This window comes from Sinohyriopsis cumingii, unplaced genomic scaffold (assembly GCF_028554795.1).
Source record: "Sinohyriopsis cumingii isolate HCF-2022 unplaced genomic scaffold, ASM2855479v2 utg000974l, whole genome shotgun sequence".
Classification (NCBI taxonomy): Eukaryota; Metazoa; Mollusca; class Bivalvia; order Unionida; family Unionidae; genus Sinohyriopsis; species Sinohyriopsis cumingii.
In genome coordinates, this window is record NW_028315950.1 from 2069168 (window position 1) to 2095368 (window position 26201).

Below are 26201 nucleotides of genomic sequence, written 5' to 3' on the forward strand. Positions count from 1 at the left end.
TATGCTTACTGAGTAAACATTTCAAGAACTTCACCACTCGACGCACACTGAAGCAGATACATTTTTTTATATGCAATCGGTTCATTCTACTGTAAGTTGTAACGTATTGATGTTATCCTTTTCGTTTTATAGCAGAAAACGCGTCAGTTGTGTTCGTCTTCCTAATCCGCTATAATAAAAAAAGACTGCCCCACACACACACACACAAAGACGACCGATTGCAACGCTAAACCTCAAAATTACGTACCTATCTGCAATATAAAAGAAATGTATCATTGTTTGAAAAGACACCAACATGAATATGGTTCTTCGTGTTTACTCATAAGAGCTCCGGTGGTCTAAGTGGTTAGAGCATCCGCCTCGGATACGGGAGGTCACGGGTTTGAATCCTGGCCAAGTCATATCAAAGACTTATACAAATAATACTAGCAACTGCATCGCTTGGCGCTCAACATTAAGAGACTATTGTTAGGTCTGGTGTCAGGGTGTCTGGATGGGCATCATGCTACATGCTTGCGGCACACATCACACACACACGCGCGCAAAGATATACAGGACTGACATTATCTTATCCTTCCTAAGATGATAGAGTAAATATATGTTGATTTTAATATCCTACAGATGGGTGAGCCTGCGACTGGTATGTCCCTGTGCAAAGTACTTTATTCAGTTTAGCCTAGGTACTAAATAAAGTTCATGAACTGATGTGCCACTAAACATAAAAATAAATCGAAAACCAAACACCATAATGCAGCTGAGATGCAGCAATGCTTCAGGACATCTGACATTCTGTTTGGACTTGGTCGAGGGATTCATACCTTTTCAAAAGGAGTGCCTAGGCATACCTGCATCATTATCAGGAACGAGAAAGAGAGGACGCAGGGACAGAATTTAAAACAAAATGAATACAGCATCCTTACATCAGTGATCATTTCTAATAAAAAATATATGAGACAAATACAATAGTTTCTATATTTTGAAACCTTGGCTAGCAGAAGATTCGACTTATTGTACTAGTTTTGTAAATCTGATTTGAATTGAAGCTAAATGTAAGATGTATCACGTCACCAAACATGCTGTGGTTTCATGTGTAGTGAAATGACCTTAACATGCGTTTACGTGAATCAGTTCTTATTTCTTTGCTCTTTTAACGTTATGGCTCGTCAAAATGACGATATTCGTATATATTTTGATTTTCTATGAAACTGTGTTTTCTACGATATGATTGGCTGTAAATGGTCACGTGATACCGACTTTACTTTTGTACAAATTGGTAAATTCTAGGGTTTACGTTAGGCTATCAATCCCGTTTCCAATGTATTTAGGTCAAGCTCTTTCTCTATCAACTTCTTACACTACCGCCCACCACTCCGGTGGCCTAGTGGTTAGAGTGTCCGCCTCGGATGCGGGAGGTCGTGGGTTCGATCCACGGCCGAGTCTGCGGCATGATGCCCCAGTGCTAGACATCACTATAAACTGCCACATTGCAGATATCGTAGCGATATGACTGAAAAATTGTTAAAGCTACGTTAAAATCCAAATCACACACACACACACTACCGCCTACTTAAATCGCATTATCTAATTATGACTTTGGGGTTTTTAAACCCTGCTAGAATACCTTATCGCTGAAGTATATACTTTTATATGCTAATAATTGAGCATGCCTATACATTAGTTTTGGGGACAGCAAAACATTTGACTTAAAAGGTTTTATAATTCAAGTTCATTTATCGAGAACATGACAGCAGCCATTTTAATCTAGAGGCAGCTTCAGGTAGCGGGTTGATTCTCCAATACCATGTACAGACTTTTCAGTCACAATACACGAGTAGCATAGAGGCATGCCAAATGATATCTATCGTGGTTGTTGTAAATGCACACTTCACTTTAAACTTATCCCGCTTTCTTTAGCACCCATTAACTGTAGCGGTTCCCCTGCAACACGTAAAATATATAGGTCAGCTTATTGAAATACATTACAATGGATACTCGTAGCACGTATGTTCGGTGGCTATGAATTCAAAATATACGTATACATATTTAGCTGCAAATGGTTAATTTGCCTGATTTTACAGAGGAAATGTTAAACATCGGTTAGGTGATATTAAGTGACCTGGCTGTGTGTAAAGTGGAAGACATAAAGGAAGAGAAGGCTGAATACATTTTTACCAGGAATCATCATCCTACATCAAGCAAGATGGCGCATACAAGGTTTACAAGATTATAATGACCAAGAAAATGAACTGTAATATAGTATATGCTAGTCACGTGGAAGAGGTATGACTATTGCTTTGAAAGTTTCATACCAGCTGTAAACAACGTGACTCTAAGTTAATGGCGGTACGCCAAAGTTAAACAGAAGACATACAGCTGGTCATTTCAAAATTCAAAAAAAACATCAAAGAATACATTAATACATTATTGCAAATCATAATAATAAAGAGTAATAAAACAGCCAGAGGCGGGGGTGGGTGGGAATATAATTGGTTAAATGGCAGAGGTGCATCTATTAACGTCCATAAGCTTGATAATAAATGTTACGATTATTCCCTGGAATCTGTTCTAACCCTACCAGGGAAAACGTGTAACGTGTAAACTTGTCACTGTAATATTTTGCCGTTCTGTACAGAGAGTACAGAAGAGCAAAATATTACAGTGACATTTTTACACGTTATTTTCTTATTTTGTTGCTTAAAACGAACGACATTAATGAATTGTACGTATATGTGAATGTAGTAAAAATCGTAGAATGACTCATATAATCCGTCAATGTAGTAAAAATCGTAGAATGACTCATATAATCCGTCAAAGTGACCAAAAGAGAAAGAGGCAGTTATATGTGTTTGATACTTGTATTTGATGCAGATAAATATTATTGTGGACTAAATAATTTATCAAGGTAAGTGTCGTACAAAACGCGGTTGATTAAAATAATAATTTCATAATAATCGTTTAAATCATATAAACACCGCATTCATACTGTGTGAACATGGATGACTATGCAAACCCGAAAATTACTCAATAAACAAAATAGCAGACGATGGCTCTTTCGTAAACTTCTAAAAGTACCGTATGTTCTAATTTGTGTTTTCTAGAGTTTTATGAAAAGAACCAACACTTGCAAATTAAAACAATCACAGACAATGCAAATATCAAAACACGTACTGTCAGGATTTTCGCACTATTTTAAATTCATTCCCCAAACTATGAGCCTATGTTATACAGAAGAAAACACCGCACTCAAAAGCTCTAACAGCATTGGAAAAAAATATTGTACAATGCACTTAGACCCAAAACGATGCTATACTTATATTTACGAAATAAGCTAATATACATATTTTTTTAAATGTACCATATTTATGAAACAGGAAATCACTGAAAGTAAAGTAAGATATCACGTAAATAATCCCGAATGTACAAAGGAAGTGCACATAAAATGTGCTTTGATTTACATACAGACATTTATACATTACTTTATTCACAACGTATCAATTAATGATTTTCATCTGTATATGAAGACGTCGATTTACTGACAGCCAATTTTATACCACTCTTTATTTGCATTTTATCAAACAGCAATTCTCATCTGTATATGAAGGCGTCGATTTACAGACAGTTCACTTTTATACCACTCTTTATTCAGTTTATCAAACAGCAGTTCTCATCTGTATATGAAGACGTCGATTTACAGACAGTTTACTTTTATACCACTCTTTATTCAGTTTATCAAACAGCAGTTCTCATCTGTATATGAAGACGTCGATTTACAGACAGTTCACTTTTATACCACTCTTTATTCAGTTTATCAAACAGCAGTTCTCATCTGTATATGAAGACGTCGATTTACAGACAGTTCACTTTTATACCACTCTTTATTCAGTTTATCAAACAGCAATTCTCATCTGTATATGAAGGCGTCGATTAACAGACAGTTCACTTTTATACCACTCTTTATTCAGTTTATCAAACAGCAGTTCTCATCTGTATATGAAGACGTCGATTTACAGACAGTTCACTTTTATACCACTCTTTATTCAGTTTATCAAACAGCAGTTCTCATCTGTATATGAAGACGTCGATTTACAGACAGTTCACTTTTATACCACTCTTTATTCAGTTTATCAAACAGCAGTTCTCATCTGTATATGAAGACGTCGATTTACAGACAGTTCACTTTTATACCACTCTTTATTCAGTTTATCAAACAGCAATTCTCATCTGTATATGAAGGCGTCGATTTACAGACAGTTCACTTTTATACCACTCTTTTTTGCATTTTATCAAACAGCAGTTCTCATCTGTATATGAAGACGTCGATTTACAGACAGTTCACTTTTATACCACTCTTTATTCAGTTTATCAAACAGCAGTTCTCATCTGTATATGAAGACGTCGATTTACAGACAGTTTACTTTTATACCACTCTTTATTCAGTTTATCAAACAGCAAATGTCATCTGTATATGAAGACGTCGATTTACTGACAGCCAATTTTATACCGGTCTTTATCTAGTTTATCTAACAGCAATTGTCATCTGTATATGAAGACGTCGATTTACAGATAGCCATTTTTATACCACCCTTTACTCACAGTTTATCAAACAACAATTCTCAAATGTACACGATGACGTTGGTAAAACAAATATACCAGACAATAATACCAGGTAATGACGAAAATATATTTCTGCTAGTTAGGATTTCGTCTAGATGGATATGAAAAGAACGACAAAGAATTTTTTTAAAGGCTACAATCAAAACCATAACTGTTCAGGCGTGTAAGATTATTGTTAGAAAAACTTGTAAAAAAATATGTGACGACCAGCTCCTTTAAACCATTGACTATTTAAAAAACATATAACCCAACTGTTCGACCAAAATACATTTACCTAAACTAGTATATGGATTAATGTATAAGGTCTGAGGAAATTAATGTGCCACAAATCTCGAAATATTATTCCAGTGGTCAATGTTCAGGGGTACAATATAAATATTAAAAGTATACAAAAAGTAATTCAATATTTCACAGCGACTTACAAGACTACTACGCAAAGAAGATCACTTTATTGTTGTGCTTCATTTCTTAAGAGTTGAAAAGAAAAAAATGTCTCTGTATGAATAAGTACTGAATTAAAAACTGGAGGACGAGTCATCATGATACCACAACGACACGCTAAAGTTATCATGAATAATATTTTGATAATAAAAACATTTGAGAAGTGATGGGGAATACGATAGGTTAAAGTCAAGGTCATTAATTATGAATATACACACCTACAGAGGACCAATGAGTCAAATCATGCTTGCAGTAACTTTAGCTGGGCAACCAAAATCAATGTCGTAAAGGTAAACGTTATGTCTTTGGAAGAAGATACAAGTTTTGGTAGTATTTTAGAAGTAGATGTTAGCATACTTACACACGTACGGGAGTATTTCACAGACAGTCGATTAACGCCTGAAATATAATTACACAAAAAGGTGATTTTGATACCACTGGAGAAAAAATTAAAACAGCAAATAAAGGGTAAAAGCAAAACAAATATGAGTACTTTAGTTATTTTGTACGTTAAAGCAAAGAGGGGGTGGGCTATGCTCTATCGTATTTTAGATAAATTTAGATAGGGTTGAAAGTGACAATGATACAAAAGAATATGGTCAATCGGTCAAGAACCATGGCAAAATCTTATGTTGATCTGAATGCCACTCATACACAGAACGGCACTGAAAAGGATTCAGTTAGATACATACAGAAAGGAAAGCTATGTACCCTTTTGACTGCAAAACTATGTGTATTTACGTTATGTAAACGATTCTAAAGGCACATACTACGGGCTTGTATTGTTCTCAGCAGACATATAAACAGGCGCAGAATATGGCATTTAACTGCTGATGTTTTGTTTTCGTGTTGGGCAGGGGTTGGGGTGGGATGAATGGGGGTTTGAATTTAAGAAGATTTTATATGTATGTATATAAATTTTAGCGTCGTTCCTTTAATGATGACATGGTACCGTCCAATATGTCGGCTATTATAAAACTTATTATACAATCCCAAATTTCTTTGCACGATGCACTGTTTTCTAAAATTGTTTTGACGATCGTTCTAGAAAACCGTTGGTCCCACAAAACGTAAACATCGAGACTGGTTTGGTAAGAACGATGCTGCCATGTAAAGAGTTCTAAATGAGCAACATCGGTTACAGAAGTCGAGTTTAAAAGATCACTCCGTCCCAGAAGGCAGATTTCAACATCAAGAGAATGGACCGTATTCCCTATACACGTTTCTGATGGCTTTGCCGTTCACGATATCGATCACTTCAAATCAAAACGAGGCTATCAATGCTTGGTGAATGTTCTTTATATTGACATGGTAGTCGAGATCGACGTTGGAAATTCTGTATAATATCATGACATCATGTATATGTAATTATAATATTAATAAACAAATATGAGCGTTCAGAATTCAGTGATCTATAATAATAATAATAATAATAATCATCAAAAGAAATAACACATAAAGCCAAGTAAATAAAAAATATTTTATAGAATCTGGTTATTTGGTTTGATACTACAAGTTTTGTTGTAGAATGTAGTTTATCTTCTTTTGCATCGAACTGATTTAAACAAAAATTCTTTGGAAGTTGTAATAATATTTGTCAAATCACGTTTCGAGGTATATGCAGTTTAGCTTTCAAAGCATGTTTAGAGTTATGTAGTTTAAATACACTGTGACATAAAATCAGTGGATAAACAATAATTACTGTTGCAGATTAACCCCACCCACCCTTTCAGCTGGACTTAAAATTAAAATAACATTTCATTTAGTCCCATAAGACTAATACAAATTTTACTCTGTAGTGAAATCTACCTGTTTCTGACTAACAGACTAACGTTAATTTCCAACCCTTAAAACGTCTACATAGACCAGTTTTCAGACTCCTGCATCTAAGTCTGATATTGTCTAAACAATTTAAATTTAATTACTCATTATTATGTTGATTTGGTATTGTAACTTAAAATTACATTATTCTATTTTTTTTTATTTTTTTGTATTTTAATTTAATAAAATACATTATCCCACAGTTTTTGTATTGCAATTTAAAATAGCTTTATTACCGTTGTTTAAAACATCATTATTCTATTTTTTAATTCCAGGCGTACATTTTCCCACAAATTAGTGCGAAGGTACGCGACACTAGCTCAAGCATGCTAGCCATTATGCTTTTTTCACCATATTACGTCTTTCGCTCTCTTTGTTCGGATTACGCTTTTACGGTACAATAGCAAGCTAGTAACATGGACGTTTTGTCCACTTACACTAATCAGGTTTAATTATTCTTTTAATTGTTTGACGGATAAACACTGTAAATCTCCGGAGCTGTATACTCGATATACTTCTTACGTTCTGGCATTTTGTATTTTAATTCTCCCAGCAGTAAGCGCCTTGTTTAGAATTTCGAGGTTTTGCTAGATAATCCGAGAGCGTTATTTTCAGGATTTGGGAACTTGGTCTATTGTCTGTTGTAAACACAGAGAGGAGCAAAACTCAACGTTGATTAGTAAGACAAAGGTAAATCAGTTTTACGCAGACAGGAATGGCATGCAAAATTAATATGATGCATTGAAGACAACCTATCGACTAAAGACAAAGACATTAGGAGCATTTCCAGTGGTGAGTGCGAACTGCGCCATGCTAATAACAGACAAACATTATATTGCCCCAACTGTATATTAATATATCATTTGCTGACCCTCCAAAGCTGACTGAAACTGTGAAAGTAATAAACCTGCTAATCAACCGGCAAAGCACGTGGAACAGATGCTATATCAGCAGGGGTCTACAAAGCCTGAGGCTCGCACATGGCAAAGAAACTGACTGGACTCTTCCAGTCAATATGGACTCTGGGAACTATACTCCTATACCAGCGGAAAGGCAACAGTCAACCCTACGACAACCATCGCTACGTCTCCTTGCTGTCTAAAGCTGGCAAAATCCTAGCCCGAATTCTTCTAAGCCGCCTTGTCTATGACATCAATCAAGAGCTCATGTCAGAGAGCCAGTTTGGCTTTATGAAATGACGAGGGCCACGTACAGTGTTTGCAGCGCTTCATAGTCAAGATATATGCCAAGAACAGACCTCCGACTTGTATACAAAATTAATCGATCTGACAAATCATTTGACACTGTCTGCCGTGAAGGCCTTTGGAAGATAATTACAAAATGTAGTTGCCTAGAGCAATTCATAGTGATGGTTCAGCAAGTCCATGATGGCATTCTCGCTCGTGTCTTGCCTGACGGCGAGCCATCTCAATCATTCCTAGTCACCATTGGAGTTGAACAAGGCTGTGTGTTATCCCCAATTCTCTTCAGTACAGTTGCCATGCGTAATAATGCCTTCAGTGACTGTGATATTAGAATCGACATGAGACACCGGCCTGACGGCAGACTCTCCAGTTCGATAGTACTACGTGCAAAGACGATATTTCAGGACGGGACTGTTCGTGATCTCCTATTTGCTGATGACTGTTCCCTGGGTGCCTCATCTGAGTCTGACATGCAACAGAGAATGGACCATTTCTCTTCATTTTGTGACAATTTCCTTCAAACAATCAATATCACAAGGAAGACATAGGTAATGTACCAGCCTGCACCCGAAAAACCTTACATATATCCTATCATCACAGTAAATGGTCACACCCTCGTGGCAGTGGATAAGTTCACATATCTCGGCAGCACACTGTCACATGCAGTGCACATTTATGATGAAAACCAAGGCCATATACGTAGTGATTTGTGGCTTTTGGTAAACTACGTGCAAATATGTAGAAGCGCAGATGCTTCAGTTTACACAAAAACGTGAGGATTGCAAAAAACAATATGTTGCCGACTCTGCTGTATGTTTACGAACCCTCGTCGGGGTACAGACAACATGCCAAGAGGCTGAGCCATTTTCACGTTGGCTTTCTGAGAAAACTGATGAGGCCTCGGAGACTGAGGTCTTCACAAGGACAGGAGTTCCACGCATATACACTCTGCTAATAAAGTCACAGTTGTGATACGCAGGCCACGTCATCGGGATGTCAGAAGAGCGATAACCAAAGATCTTCCACGACGGTTCAAGGATGGAAAGCTGTCTCAGGGTGGTAAGAAGAAAAAATGCTAAAACTTACCTCAAGTCAACCTTTAAATACCTCAGCATTCAACAACACTGACCCAAATTCTTAGCAAGATATCGCACAGAATCTTTGTACCTGACGCAGTTTCATCCATCCTGGAGCTACAGACATCAAACTGTGGAGAAATGCATAAACAGTGCAAAAGTGCGAGTTCACGGCGCAATTTGGAATGATCATCCACTCATGAAGTCACAAAAATCCAAACATATAAATGATGTCTTCGAACTCAAAGGACGGAGAACATTAACTAATATAGTTATATTCAGAAACGAAGTTGCTCAGGATAAGAGCACTCTACTAACAAATGTATATAGACCAACAAGTAGGTCTCCTTTTTCTGACAGTGGAGACCAATGTTGTCGGGCCGTATTCCTTATCGAAGTTTTACGCTGCTTTAAGTTTAACCTCCCCATCAGTTCTGACTATCGGATGCACGCTAGTAAATTAATATTTATTTCGACTGACCTTGGATGATAACTAAAAATCCTCTTCATTTAACCCGTTACGTAACATCCGCCAGAGCACTTTCTTTTTAGTAATAATCCCTGTCAGAACAGAACACCTATGTATACATCTATTATTGACCTTATTTTTAAATTGCAAGAACAACGTCTGGAAATCTTCCAGTGAGGACTATATTTCTAGGAACAGACTAATGTTTGGGGAGGACCTGCGGGTAGGTCTAGCCGTCATGGCAGAATTTTGAGAGACAGAGACAGACGTATCGGAAATTCGAGATCGAGAGGCGATAAATAAAAAAAATTAAAACTCAAAACTGCAATGATCTGTAAAGATATGCTAAATAATAATAATAATAATAGTATTAATAATATTAATAATGATACATACATACATACATACATACATACATACATACATACATACATACATACATGTAATGGGTATGGTTTGCGCTTTTGAGCTATTATTGTGTAATAATTAAAGCTATGGATATATTTGTGAACTAGGTGTTTCGGTCTTGTGTTGTTCTTGAAACTGATGTAAGGCATGTCCACCTCCCATAATCAGGTCTCACTGGAAAGTTTATCTGGTGAATTTTCATCAGACAATGACTTATTGCAGATAAATGAGAACGATTTTACACCGAAGACACAAATAAAATCAAAATAATGATGTGAGATTTTGACTGCGGCAATCAGGTTAATTCCTGATGCAACTGGTGGCTTTTATACTGAACCAACACTGCCACCAACCCGTCTGTTTTACCATCATTTTTGACACCAAAGAGCACTTTTGAATATTTTCCTGTAAAAAGGCAGCTAAAAGAATCAGTATGTGCCTTATGCATGAACAAAGTTCACTAGTACTATAACAAATTTGCATTATTTTCATCACCCGTCAACCGTCAGACATAGGTAAATACGTAAGCCAAATTGGCTGTTCATTTGCAGCCCAAGTTACGCATTTGATCTTCGGTGCTAGTCTAACTGTGACTGGCAGTCACCAAACAAGCCAACCCGTTTTCAAGCCTATTTTAAAGTAAAGCTCAACCATATTACACATTTAGCTTCTGTGTGAATTTATAAATGCTAGGCTTATGCTAATTAGCTTCATGCCTTCTACCTAAAAAGTGAGGTGTCGAAATACGAAACTTTCCAGTGTCTCACTGCAAAATATGTGTCTCTGTGTCTAAGTTCAGTGGCAATTCATTCCACATTGATGGGCCCTGGTATGCAAAAAAGAGCTGTCAATATGACTTTGTTTTCAGAGTTGGAATAATGAGTAAACGATTGTCAAAAGAGGAGCGAAAGTATCTTGCTGGTGTATGCACATAGGTGAGGTCGGATAGGTATGTTGGACTAAAATCCGACAGTGAAACGTAGCACAGAGAACAAATTTTGTGTTTGATTCTGGATCGAATGGATAGCCAGTGTAGGGTACAGAGCAGCGGGGAGGTGTGCTTTGATCGTGGTACTCTAAGTATGATCCGAGCAGCTGTGTTTTGAACTTTTTGAAGTTTCTGGAGCAGATATTGAGATGAACCAGACAGAACTGAGTTACAATAGTCTAGTCTTGAAAGTACTAATGAACACACAAGTGTTTTAGTGGCATCAACTGAAAGATATTTGCGAATTGAGCTGATGTATCTCAGCTCAAGATATGCAGAATTGCATATGTTCATGACATGTTGGTGCAATGTGAGAGTACTGTCCAGAGTAACACCTAGGTTTCGTACTGATTGTGCGAATTTAATGTTGGTGCTGCTGATATTTATTGTTTGAGTTAAAGGATGTGAATGAGAAAGTCTTTGTGTTGTGATCAGAATGGCCTCAGTTTTATCATCATTTATCTGCAGCTTGTTACATGTCATCCATGACTTCACATCAGAAATGCACCTCTCTACACCTTGGATGGTAGCATCAACTTCAGTTGGGTGGCTAGATTTGTACATTTGAATGTCATCATCGTACAGTTGGCGAGACACTGGACGATGATCTATGACACTTGAGAGTGACTGAGTGTACAGGATGAAGAGAACAGGTTCAAGAGCAGACCCCTCTGGAACACCACAACATAGATCAACTGGGCTGGAGTGTATTCCATTTGCAGATACAAGTTGTGTCCTGTTGACCAAGTAGGACTTGAACCACACTAAGGCTGTATCATGAATGCCAAATACATGCTGGAGATTGTGAAGTAATATAGCATGGTCTATTGTGTCAAATGCTGCAGACAAATCAAGGAGGGTGAGGACTGTAATCTTTCCGCTATCCAACGTAGGGAGAATGTCATTAACTACTTTTAGAAGAGTAGTTTCAGTACTGTGGCAAGGGCGATATGCAGATTGTACATTGCTAAAAAGACTTTGAATTTAGATGAGATACAAGCTGAGAATTTTGATATGAATGGGAGATTAGAAACTGGGCGGTAGTTCTTTAAATCGGTATGGTCTAGTGTTGGTTTCTACAGCAGAGGCTTTACAATGGCAGTTTTGAAAAATGATGGGAATTCCCCGGATGAGAGAGAGGTATTAATAACATCAGTTAGTGAAGGCAATAGTGGATCTAAGCACTCAAGCAGCAGTTATGTTGGAATTGGATCAAGTTCACATGACTTTGGTGCACTCTTCACCACGATTGTACGTATGAAATCCATAAAGTCAGGTTCAAATGCTGTTAATGGTTGCCGCTCAAATTCTGTATCGCAACTGTATGGTGACGACGAGTCAATTGAACTTGTGGTGTCAAGCTTATCTCCAATGGTTTGTACTTAGTCACGGAAGAAATTTGCAAACATCCCCGGAAGGTCGACTGGAGAGAAGGTAGTTTGAAGTGGTGTAGATTTGTTCCTTTACATTAGTTTGTTAGTAATCTCGAAGAGCTCTTTGCAGCTATAACTTTCCATGATCTTAGTAGTGTAGTGGGCTGATTTCGCTGCATGGACTATATTTGTCTCATTCTTCTTAGAGGCTTCTTAGATTTGCTTATGAATAGTGAATCTGGTAGAAAGCCAGAGCCTCTCAGATTTACGTCGGTCTCTTTTAGCAGTGCGAACCTGGTCCCTAACACGGCTGTACCATGGAGAACACTTTTTAATTGATACTCTGCACTTGGTAGCTGGTGCATGTTTGTCAAGCAATGAACGCAGGCAGTTATCGAGTTGTTCTGCGGTAGGAGGTACGCAAGTTGTTTAGTTAGCTTGGATGTCGTGCATTAGTTTGATTATATTTATCATACGGAGGTTTCTCTTAGTAGCAGATAAAGGTGGAGGGTTAGGAACTGATACGTCAAGATGGCATATAATGCAGAGGTGATCTGATGCATGGTCATGAGATATCAGGGATGTCCATAGAATGTTATCATCAGGTCTATGAAGAATCCAGTCTAAAATGTGACCGTGTTTATGGGTGGGTTGGTTAACTGACTGTTTCCGGTTGAAAACAATAATGGAATCTATGAGTTTTTATGTATTTGGGTTTCCGGGACAGTCAGAGTGAAAGTTGAAATCTCCAAGAATAACCAGGTTGCCACCTATCGAATTTCCATAGTCCAGAAGATTCGGAAACTGCTCCAAAAAGAGAGAGTCAGCCCACTTGTTTTTTCTACTAGGAGGAGGGAGGTATAGGCAAAAAAAATGGACTGACATTTGCTCCAGTGTGAGTGTGGTTTAGACTAGTTCAAACGATGTGTGGTCGAAATTGAATGTTGTGGTGTGGTTAAGACGTTTCATCATGGTGTTCTTTATGATGACAGCAATTCCACCTCCGCGAGAATTACGGGGGAACGACTTGATGGAGTAACCAGTGGGTGTTAGATCCGCACACTTGGGCTCATCGCCTGATGTTTTTAGCCATGTTTCTGTCAGAAAAAATAGGTCAATATCCTGGTCGTTGATACAATTAACTATTTCTGTGCGCTTTTCCGCTGGTACTACTGACTGGGCATTGAATAATGCAATACGCATAGGTATCTCCTGGATAGCTGACACAAAGATTAACGCATTAATAGGGGGTCTGAATTAGGTTATCTAAATTAACGGTCCATTTTTTTATAAATTGTTGAGCCGAAATAAGGGAGATAACTGGAATTCTTCTCCCTGTTCTACGCCGGCCAGCTTTGAAACAACGTTTCTTTCTTCGCTTCTGTTTACATTTAGGTAATGATGAATGTAGTCCCAGTTCGTTTAGTCTAGAGCACAACGTAGTGTGGAGAGCCAAGGAGTGATCATTTAGAGCAATTAATGAGGGTCCATCGTAGCATAAACGGGTTGACTGGCGAGTATCAGGTGATGGCGGTTTGTTCAAAAACAGTGGAGCAAGACAGCTGAGAAAAAGTCTAATTTCTCTCATTTCCAAAACAAGGAGATGAAGAAACACATACGAATTTAACAGCCAATACATAATGAACACAATAACGTAGATGAAAACAGGCAACAAGCACAAATATCTTGAAAACGGCAATTAAAAAAACGGAACAGCTGCTTCAAGCCGGTCAAGCGATAGTGGCCATCTCTGTGGACAAAGAAACAAAGAAACCTAGAACATTACAACCAAAAAACAAATACTACAAAGGTCTTTTTTTATATAGATATTCTACTTGCCTTGAACCCATCAATGGGGGTTGGGGTGCATAAACATTTTATTCTAAGAACTTCAGTAGACTTGTCAGGTCAGGTGTGTGATATGATTATGCTGTGTTTAATAATGCCTAACCTAAATTATGGACCTTTTTGACCTCATTCATGTATTTTTCTTTATGAAGTTTTATATTAGGCTGGTGCATTCGGCATTAAATTTGCACACAAAAACTAGCCCCTGCCCCCTCACTAGAAGGTTTCCAGACTTTGTTCTTCCCTTGGGGTGAAGCTGCTTTCCACGCATGCGTCAGCAATTTAAAAATAAGGTCAATAATAGATGTATACATAGGTGTTCTGTTCTGACAGGGATTATTACTAAAGTATGCGTGCTCTGAAGGATGTTACGCCATGTGTCGAAAGCAGAGGGTTTTTAGTTACCATCCGCATACCAAGTTCTGTCGAAATAAATTTATTGAGTAGCGAGCGTCCGATAGTCAGAACTGATGGGGAGGTTAAAGAAGGGAAAAACTTCAGTATGGAATACGGTCCGACAACGTTGGTCTAGGCTGTCAGAAAGAAAGAAAAAAAGCGGAGACCTACTTTTTGGTCTAAGGATGAGGGTCACATAAACCAGTCTTGTCTCCAAACCTTTGTAGTATTTGTTTATTTGGTTGTGATTTTCTCGGTTTCTTTGTTTCTTTGTTTAATTTTATTTCCTATTTTCTCGCTTTAGTTTATTTATTAATGTATTTTTTATTTTTAAACTTTGGCAAATAAGGGACAAAATAATTACCATATTGACAACTGGTTACAGGGTTTAATCGAGACACTAGTGCCCTTCGGGTCGAGCATAATCACGTTAATAGGATTTTATGCATTGCTGTTTGTATTTTAGTTATATTAAATGTGTTTTGTAAATTCATATTTATGTCATGTCAAAGTAGCCCGTAGGCGCATTCAATACCGTTACTATTTTTGTACAGAAGCTGAAAACCGTTGGCAGTTAAAATGCGTGCGTTTAACATGAATTAATTCGGTCCGGGAAGTAGCCAATAAATGATGACGTAGTGCACTGACGTAGTTCACAGTGGGATATCCTCCTCGAAGTTGTACGAATATTTCCGTCACATTCCCCTCCCGTCACAGGTGAACGACTCGCATTCGCCATGTTTAATTTTCTCTACCTTGATATTTCCTACCCACGTATAGAGTATATGGTAGGTAGTCGATTCCTTATCTCGAATCCTTTATCTTAGACACCCAGAATTTGAGGAAATTCGTCTGCATGTGTCGATTTCCAGGGTCACATTCTCACGAGGGACACAAATGAAACCACCCGACGGATGGGTATATCAGTCTTGTCACCTCTGACATGTCTGCCCACCATAGGTTTATTTGTACCTAGCATAGCAGTACTTAATGTCTTATGTTAACGTGTTAACTCTTAGTGAGTGTTATTTTATTTGTATATTGAGTTATTATTTGTAGCCCATAGCTGCTTAGAATCAGTAGTCTAGTAGAGGACCTGCACAAGTGGTTGAACATGGCCAGTTACTTCTCGTTTATTTATTCTCTTCTGAATACATTTTGACCATGCAGAGAAAGACACTAACACATAAAGCCTATTTATTAGTAACTGCCATCAATAACAAATGGCACAATGACAAACAGTAGGTGTATACCCTCAAATATACCAAACCACATCTATATTATGATAATGTACCAGTTTACCCCATCATCCCTCTCCCCACAATACTACACTTCCATTGAAAGACTGGAATATGTCACAACCATTTATTACATAGATGGACAGTTTTGTTGTAATCTTGGTTACTGTAGAATTCTTTTTAGTTTTCACAATTTTGTAGTGGCTGACAGTTCCATTTGTGGAATTTCAGTCACAAAGCAAACTGACTCTGGCATCACCATTTTCCCCCATGTATGGGTCAGAGGGTTATAATTCAGTTTTTGTTTTTCTTCCTGTTTTTTGCTACACACATTAAACATATGGTCAGCAGAGTTCAGTTTATACTGTACCATTGGCCCTTATTTTTTATCTTTGGCATCACAGAGTACCCACTATGGGCGGGTCATAGGGAGCAGAAAATAAAATAAAGAAAAACAAAGATAAAAGATCATTATGGTTGATTATAGACTGAATCAAATGAATAGAGTCAGTTTATTGCCAAAGAAGCATAATATGATCTGTTTCATTAAATGAAAAAATAATATCTATTTCATTAAATGAAAAAAATGTTGTACTGATCTTGAACAACTTGGGCACCAGTTAAGGGCACGTAATCCATAATGATAGATACAGAATATAAAAGCCTACAGGGAGGAAAATGTTGAGGCTTAAAGGTCCAAAATAAATTCTAGACTGGATTGGTTACTTGATCCTGATGAATAGAAACCCCAGCACAGGAGGCTGTGACAGGAGAGGCTGATACACTGGTAACAGGTGTTTGGGTCATTGTTTTTTTATTTTTGCAGTAAATATTCCTTTTATCTGCATTGTATACTTTGAATCACTTAAAACTGAGTCTGACTGTAGCGTGGTTTCCTTCTGTTTACTTGTTAGCTAAAAACAGTAACATGAGCCGTGGATTATTTTAATGGGTAAGAAAAGTTTTGACACCTGCTGTAGTTTGATTCTGCAGTGACAGAGTCAGCATACAATGCTGTAATTGAATATTTATTGCAGAAATGAATAAATCCACTATTCAGGAAACTGATATTTATGTGTCAGTTTCTTAAAAAAAACAAGGTATAACTAAGGGTGTCCCCGCATTCCCCATTTTTATTTCTAAATAGCCCCCATCTTTTGTCCTTTTTATTTGGTATTGAATTTGTTAATTTTATTTAACATATGTATCATCAGAGGTGGTGATCTTTATTTTTTTGACATTGAAATTAGACCTCAGGTGATAATCATTGTACATGTATATACATTGATTGTAAGAAAAGTGATGGGCAGAGGTAGTTCCCGAACTATATGAAGATAATATTGCCAGCCCTCATTTTTCTTTTTTCTTTTTTCCATTGCGTCGGCATTATGTCATTACTTGGATGATCATGATAACTATTACATTTTTGGAGTGAGATAGTTATTAAAATTGGTGTGTTAAAATAATAGTACTTTATAAAATCATATAGGATAGATGACAAATAATTTTGAGAGACTTAAAACAGAAATCTCAACTTTGGAGAATTGGGTTGCAGAATTTTGGCATTAAATCAAAGCTGGACAGATAAGAGGTGCAGCATATGTAGCTATTGATGTAGATAAATATATAAATCCGAGGAACATTTTGTGCCTAAATAAGCATACAGTAAATGCGAACTAGTTGCACAAATTTACTGGCATTTGCGTTCTTTTTATTTCAGTTCTAAATAAGAGGCACAACATATAGGTGTGGATATTGATAGGTAATATATTGATCAGTGGTACAACATGTCTGTGAATATAGATGGCTGCAGTGTAGATACATCGATTAGAGATGCAATATGTCTATGAATATAGATAGCTATAGTGTAGATACATTGATTGGAGACACAACAAGTCTATGAATATAGATGGCTACAGTGTAGATACATTGATTAGAGACAACATATCTGCCTAAGGATATAGATAGCTACAGTGTATATACATTGATTAGAGACACAATATGTCTATGAATATAGATGGCTACAGTGTAGATACATTGATTAGAGACAACATGTCTATGAATATAGATAGCTACAGTGTAGATACATCGATTAGAGACACAACATATCTGTCTAAGGATATAGATACATAGATCTTAGGCATGAGATATATGTGGGGATATAGATAGGTAAATACATAGAGGTATGAAAAAAGTACAGTGCAGATGCATGGGTTAGAGGCACAACACGTTTATTTATATAGATCAAAGGCATGACACATATTGATGGATATAGATAGGTAGAAAGACAGCCTTTCTTCATTGAAAGCTGATACCTGTTTTTTGAGAAGTTTGTTTTTATTTTGTTTAATCAAGCTTCGCGTTAACACTTAAGCCATGTAACAGATGGAGAGCAGATGGTCCTCTGTTTGCAGTTACTTGTCATAGACCAGGAGAGTAATGTTATGATCTGTTTTGCATCTGCGGGTCTCTTAGCACTAGTTTGTTATGGTTGCTCCTAAATGCTGTACTTGGTCATTAATGAAAATTGTGATTCTTGGATATCTAGTATGGCCAACACAGTGGCCATCTTGCAAATTATCTTTTTATTACACCATCTCCTGAATGGATGGTCATTTCAAAAGGGTTTTACACTAAAAGTCTTCTGATGATATCCAGCTTGTTCTAAATGAAAATGGTACCAGTCTAACATACAATATGGCTACCATATTGACCATCTTGAAAATTCTTGTCAGAACTCTACCTAAACAGAAAGTCATATTGAGACAGGATTTACATCAAAAGTTCTGTTATAAGTGGAACTGGTGCTAATCTGACATCAAGTATGGCTGCCACACAGTCTTGAAAATCTTGCTACTACTTTTGAATGCATTGTCATATCGCTGTTAAAAGACTTCTAATAATATCTACTTGGACCTAAATGAAAATGGTGTTGATCTGATATCCACAGTATGGCCACCTTAGCAGCGGTCTCGAAAATCTTATAAATACTCCAAAACATATTGAAATGGGGTTTTCACCTAAAACTCTTTGATGAAAATGGTGATGATGTGAGGTCCAGTATGACCGCTGTGGTGGTTATCTTCAAAATTTTGTTGTCATTGAATGGCAAGTAAAGACATCAGAATTTTAGAAAAAGTCACCCAGGTACCCATTGATCATAATGATCGGTTACCCAGCAACCCATTTATCCTAATAATTGGTTACCTGAGTACCTGTTGGTCCTAATGATTGGTCACCTGCATACCCGTTGATCCTAATGATCAGTTACCCGGGTACCCATAAATGCTGTTGATTGGTCACCTGGGTATCCGGTTACCTGGGTATCCGGTCAAAGGGAAATTATATAAAACCATGTGAGCCTGAACTGCTTTAGGTTCATACGTGTCAATAACAACCTCCCCCTACGAGGTATAAGCATAATTATTACTAATTTGAATGGCAAAAATGTGAGTATAAGCATAAAAGGAGAAATCTATATGTTACATACCATAATTACAGAAAACTGTATCAAAAATGTATATTTTTGCTACTTACCTACCTGGATCTGCAGTTAGTTTAAATTCTTGATACAAATTGGCTAAATCCATACGCATTAGTACAAGAATACAGACACAAAATGATAAATTATTTATACATAACATTTTTCAACTAGTCTACCTCACATGTTTAACTTTTATGCAAAGGTTGAAAAGTCCACAGATTCTGAATGCTGTATTACTTCACTGTCAAATTCCTCTTTAAAGATGTGTAAAGCGCTATTGATGGGTCGTTTTCCTGATGCAACATGTTCTTCAGCTAAAACATCCCTCTCGAACATTTTTTAGTGTAAGTCGTATAACATCCATGAGTCACATGGATAAAGCCTGTTTCGCTTAATATTTGGCACCATTTTTTTTCAACATAGACTGGTCTGCTACTTAAATGTGTATCAGACTATAATGAATCTGTTGCATATGGATTCAAATTCAAGAAACCTGTCTGTTTTCTTGGAAACATGACATGTACCGTTACTATCAATAGAAAATAAGGAAAGTATTTAACTTACATAGCCAAATGGTCACACACATAGAAAATACAAGATCAATAGACAGGTCAGCGATGGACCACTGTACTCATTATTCTGTCTTATTCACTCATGATGTCACTAGAGATAATCTTTGATCTTAAAACGTTTTGTTTTAATTTTTTGTTGCTGACATATCAACTATAGTTTTTTCATAAATCCCCATATATTTGCACCCCACTACTGATTTCAATAACAAAAATCATTAATGTGAAGAAAAAAAATTCATGCATTGATTTATAATTTTTAATCTATGACCAGTGTGGCCCTAACATGGTCCTCGTTTGCGTGTTTCATTCTTAACAGTCTTTCCATACTAACACAGTGCCATATTGCATACACTATGGGCAAGTCTAATTGCCCGCAACAACGGTCATCTTAAATGAAAACACTGCCTATCTGATATCTTATCACTGTTGTTTCAAATGGATGATCATGTTGATGTGAGGTTTTCATGAAAAGACTTTCAATGATATCTGCTTTGTCCTAAAAGAAAATTGGAACCAAGCTGACATCCAACATGTGCACCACAACATCTTGTTATGTCTGAAGAATACTGGAGATGGTTTCAACATTTGTCAGCTGAAAGGAAGAAATGATCTTGATTTCCTGGAAATGCCTTTTGTCTAGTAGAGCATCAGCTGTTTCATGAAACTATTGTTAAACTTTTGCTGTATGCTGCCGTGCCATATTTTTTATGTATACTGCATTTATTTTATATCTTTTCAGGTGTAAATGTAACAGATGTGATGAAAACCTGCATGAAGTAATACACCATCTACCAGATGATGGAAAATTCAATCCATTATACGTCGCCTAATCATGCAGATGATCTCATTGGTTCTATCAATAGCTTACGGCAACAACAGAACCTTTGTGATGTCATCATATACTTGGGAGATTTAACTTTACCTGCCCATAGGCTGGTTTTAACTGCTTGTTCCCCATACTTCAGTAATCTTTTCTGCAGCCGGGGCACTCCACCTGGTGGGAGTGTTGATGTCATACTAGAGGGGCTTAACCCCAAGTCCGTAGAGAGTATAATAGAATTCTTCTATACCTGTGCAATATCAGTCACAGATGATAATGTATGGGACATACTTCCAGCTGCAAGCACTCTTCAGGCTCAGGAGATACAAAATGTCTGTTCAGGTTTTCTTTCATCACAGATACAGCTAAAGAATTGTATGCAGATCTATGAAATCGCTTGCCATTGTAATTGCTTAGACCTGAAAAATGAGGCTGCAGAATTTATACAGAAAAATTTTGACATGGTAATAACCTTGTCCTCATTGCAAATAAGCATTTTGTATTTATGATGAAAATATTTGCTAAGGCATGTTTGCATGCTGCTTGTTCAGACATGTATGCTCTTTTGTTCAGGAATGTGTACATACTGTTCAGGAGTGTGTACATACTGTTCAGGCATGTGTATATACTGTTCAGGAGTGTACATACTGTTCATGCACATGTACATACTGTTCAGGCATGTGTACATACTCCCAGTTCAGTGTTGATTCTACTTATTCAGGAATGCATGTTGTCTTTGTTATTCAAGAATGTGTACATACTGTTCAGGCATGAAGAGATTCTGTAACAATTCTAGAGTGCATAGGAAAGATAGCATTTCACAAGTGATAACTACAACATAAATAAATAGGCTAAATTGATGCTCCTTGCATTCAGTATTTATAACTGTTGTTTAAGGACTGTATAAGTACATGTTTTTCATTCATATCTACTTAGTTTTCATGTCATCTACCACATTGCCTTAAAATTTGTGTGGTGAACTATTTTTAGAAATTGTAAAGCATTTGATGCATTTTTAAAAAGTGACAAAAATAATAGGGTTGGAGGCAATAGTTCATATGACCTTTACAAGTCATTGAAGTTGAGGGGAATCCCAGAAAAGTTGAATTTAAAAATAGTTGCATTTACCTTCAGAAATATTTAAATTTGTTTTAAAAGCTTCATAAATTTGTTAAAACTGCGCAGGTTTATCAGAGTTAACACAAAGCAATTGAACTAGTGAAATATGAATCATTTTAAATTCAAGATTTTGTAATTTTTGTGATTAACAAAAATAATGAATAAATCAAAGAATGTGATAGAATTGTCTTACGATGATAGTTGTTGCCAGATGGACTAGTACCCATTTGCTGTAGTCATATGCTAATAATTTAGTATGGGGATGTCACCCAGTTTGGTATGAACTATATGTACAGTTCCAGGTGACTTTTTGGAAGCCCTTGAAAACTTCATGCATGCAGTGGTTTATAGCAAATTCCAAAAGAAGAGTAGTAATTATTTAATTAAAGACTAAAGTAAAACCAGATTTGCTGCCATGGCATTCAGAATTGGAGATTCTTGTGATTATAAAAACAATCGTCTAGTAAGTAGGACACTACGCTTCTGAATCTGAAAACAGTCCTGTGCCAAAAACAGAAGTTCTAGATGCAGGTGCTTGCACTACAGAGAGCTGTGTCACTTCTATTTACATTGTCATTCCTATCCCAGGCTAGGCAAAGAATATTGGGAACATTTTAATTTAAATTAGTTGTTCAGAAATGTTAAGCTTGTTATTTTTTGCTTCATTTGTCCAGTAACCATTTTAGTCGTATTAACTTGTTGGATTATGTAGATGTTATCATTATACCCTGATGTAAAATTTAAAGTTCATTGTTATTTTATGCTTATGCTCCTAATTCAAGTAAAATTTGTCATTTTCTATTTGATATTTAAAAAATGTATTTAATATGAAATACAATCAGTTCTTTTATGATTAATTTTTCTCTGTATGTGTTATCTTGTTTTTAAAAACTCTAATACAATACACATTTATTTATTTTCAGATCTTGCAGGAGGACGCATTTTGTGAGCTGTCATTCAGGGAAATGATGTGCCAGCTGAAGCAACTGATGACCGATGTGATAACTGAAGAGGAGCTGTACAAAGCCATCATGGCCTGGATTTTACAGTGTGCGGAGGAGCGACAACAACATGCAGCCCAGGTAGTTATACCCAGAAATCATCAAATTTTATATTTACCCAAAACGGATAACTTAATTACTGTACACAAAAATCTTGTACTTTTTTTATATTTGGAACTAAAAAAATTTTTGAAAATGCTTTCTCAGCCGCACATGAATCAATTTAGTGTGAATGAATTATTTTTCTTGTAATGCCATCTATTAGTGTGCATTAACTATTTTGCATGACGGGGGGGGGGGGGGATTTTGTGGTTGATGCAAACCACAAATTTAAAAGAAAGCTGTTGGACTCCTTAATACTCAAATATGAAAAAAGACTGTTGGACCCCTTAATACAGAAATGTAAGGAAAACTGATGGACCCCTTCCTTAGGGCACAATTTAAAGAAAGCTTTTGAATCCTTTAATACACAAATTTAAATATAGTGGTTTGACCCTTTAATACAGTTTTAAAAGCTGTTGTACTCCTTAATAAACAACTTTAAAGAACGCTGTTAGACCCCATTATACATAAATTTAAAGAAAGCTGTTGGTTTCCTTAATACACAGATTTATAGAAAGCTTTTGGACCCCATAATACACAAACTTTAAAAAAGTCTTTAACAGCTTCATTACTACACAAATTAAAGAAAACTTAGATACCTTCCTTAATACACAAATTTAAATAATGCTCTTGGACAACATCCGTAATACATCAATTTAAATGTAAAGTTCTTGGACCCTTTCTTTAATATGCAACTTTAAAGAAAGCTCCTGGACCCCTTAATACACAAATTAAAGTGCAAATAACAATGTCACTCTTTTCAGAATCACAAAAATTGATAGAAAAAAAAGGATTCAGAAAATTGAAACTACATGTAGAAATTATGGAACCAAGGTAGCTTTTTTGGTTGAACATCAGTCCAATTGCTTCAGTGTGACTCTGAGAAAGGCACTTACATCTATGAACCAATAAATAAAATGTATGCTAATGGACCAATAATACACCGGAATATATCTATCTTGCCATGAATGTCAGTATTTTTGGCCAGGCTGGTATTGTGAGGCTCTATATTCAGTGTTATGTATACATATATTATGTATATTATTATTCATGATTATAGTCATTTTCTTAGGGACATTTTTAATACTAACATAGAATGATTGTAGTTTGGACTTTAAAGATGAGTTGTGTTTCAAATTGTAGATTCATTCATAAAGTTCCAAGGTAGAGATATGCTATAGTCAGGTAAACATCACATGACCTATCTCCAGGACATGAGTTCTGAAAGGCCAAGTTGACCTAATTTAATATCACAACAGCTGATTTTTTTTACTGATTGTGATATTTAAATACCAAGATGATTCATTCAAGCCACCTATTGCATTCTCTCTAATGCATATTGGAAATCTATATAAAGACTTATTTAAATGAATTAGGCATTCATAGGACTATTAGTCTTGGAAGATTTATATTGATGGGATTGATTCATTTATTTAATTGAATCATTTTTTGGAATTACATTGCTCTAACATTCATTTAAAGACTGTTTGGATTTATAGCTGTCATGGAATTACTGCAGATTCATTTAAATGTGTAAAGACATTTTGGGATTCAAAGATAGTGATTCTTCTGTATAGTTGATACATTATTACAATAGATGGATTACTCGAAATTTATTTAGGGCTTAGGAATTCATTCTCCATACTGTAAGTTATCTTTAATTTTTGTCACTTTGTATTTTAGGTAAACGAATTATATTTTTGAAATATACAAAACTTGTTGGTTTTGCTCTTTTTTGTTTCTTGTTTTAAGACAATAAAGTTGTAACATCAGTGTCAATATTTGGATGTAGATGTTTTTGAATGTTTTATGTTTAACATGTGGGGATAAATGCTAGGTTTAGCAGTGAGAAACAGGGACATTTGGCAGACTGAGAAAGCACATAATGGCATAAAAACAATTCTGGCCACAATGTGATTAAAACCATATCGACACTGTCCTGTGTTAAGATATGGCAGTGCCTGTTTAGGGATGATATCATGGCAACATTTGGATTAGCTAAAGGAAATGCAGCTTTCAGAAATCTGAAGGTGAATCAAATTATTTGCCACACATTGATACTCTTAGCCATACTACTTGGTCTCCCAAATGCGAAGATATAAGACTTCATCTGATTGGTTGATAAAATTAGCAACTATGGTAACACAGGAACATGACCTATAAGTGTTTGCTGTCAGATCTTTATCAAGGACAGTGGAGATCTATTCAATCAAATTGTCCAAGACATTTATTACTGAGTAGGTTTTATAGGTAGAGTATCATATGTATGACTACTATGCAGCATTGTTTTGTGTGATTAGTAGAAGATACAGTTAACGCTGAAGTGATAGAGTCTGGAAACTTGCATGCATGACTGCCAGAAACAGAAAAATCAGTCTGCATATGTTCACCATAATTTTTAAAAAAATATAAAATATCAATAATTAACTTTGGACATGAGACTTTATTGTGAATGCGATCAAATATAATTCTGTACAATTTATTCACTTTCAGTCTCTGAGACATGTAAATTCACATACATACATTGATGCATATATAGCAGTGATTCTGAAATTCTGATGGCTTCATTTGGACACCCCCCCCCCTTAATTAACAAGATGATTTAAAAATGATTGTCATGGCATTCGGAGAGGCATAAAAAGTTGTAACAAATAAGCAACATTGATGTACTTTAGGGACAATTTCAACAATAATGTTTTGGGGACCCTATCCCTAGAATTGGCAATTTTTTAATCTCAGTGCTGGTGCTTTTAACCTAACTTTCATCACAGCTTAAGTTTAGTTACACTTGTGTACTGGTGATGTAATGAAAAAATATATTTTAGGTTAGAAGGAGCTTTGTTGACAGGGACATAACCAAGCACATGTGATAAAATTTGGAATTTATTTTAAAATATTCCAGATTCAAATATATCCTAAAACATGTAGATCAACTCTTTTTTATATAATATTTTTTAAAAAGTTAGGCATTATCAGATGTTTATATGTGACTAAGTGCCAGCCTATTAACAAAATGTTAGCTTGCATTATTCATTACGTCAGTGACAAAAGACAAGCGTTACACATTGAATTTTAACAAATATATTAGGTTTACCTTAAAAACATTTTACATTGCATGTATGTTAAATGTCCAGTAACTAGCTACAAAAAAGTACTGCAAATATTGGATAAATTATAATTGGGTTTGCATTAAATTAGTGTTTCCCAATTATCATAATGCCAAAAT

General features: G+C 36.1%; 1 protein-coding gene across 1 annotated transcript in view; it reads left to right on the top strand.

Moving 5' to 3' along the window:
• Positions 1-15308: 15308 nt before the first annotated feature.
• The window catches only part of LOC149772917 (uncharacterized), a 36204-nt gene continuing 25311 nt past the window's right edge, over positions 15309-26201 (top strand). Inside the window, exons 1-3 of the mRNA XM_089947132.1 lie at positions 15309-15427; positions 20673-21217; positions 22796-22954. Of these exons, the coding sequence (XP_089803258.1) occupies positions 20729-21217; positions 22796-22954 (648 nt within the window). The 5' untranslated portion in view covers positions 15309-15427; positions 20673-20728. The remainder of the gene's footprint in view (positions 15428-20672; positions 21218-22795; positions 22955-26201) is intronic.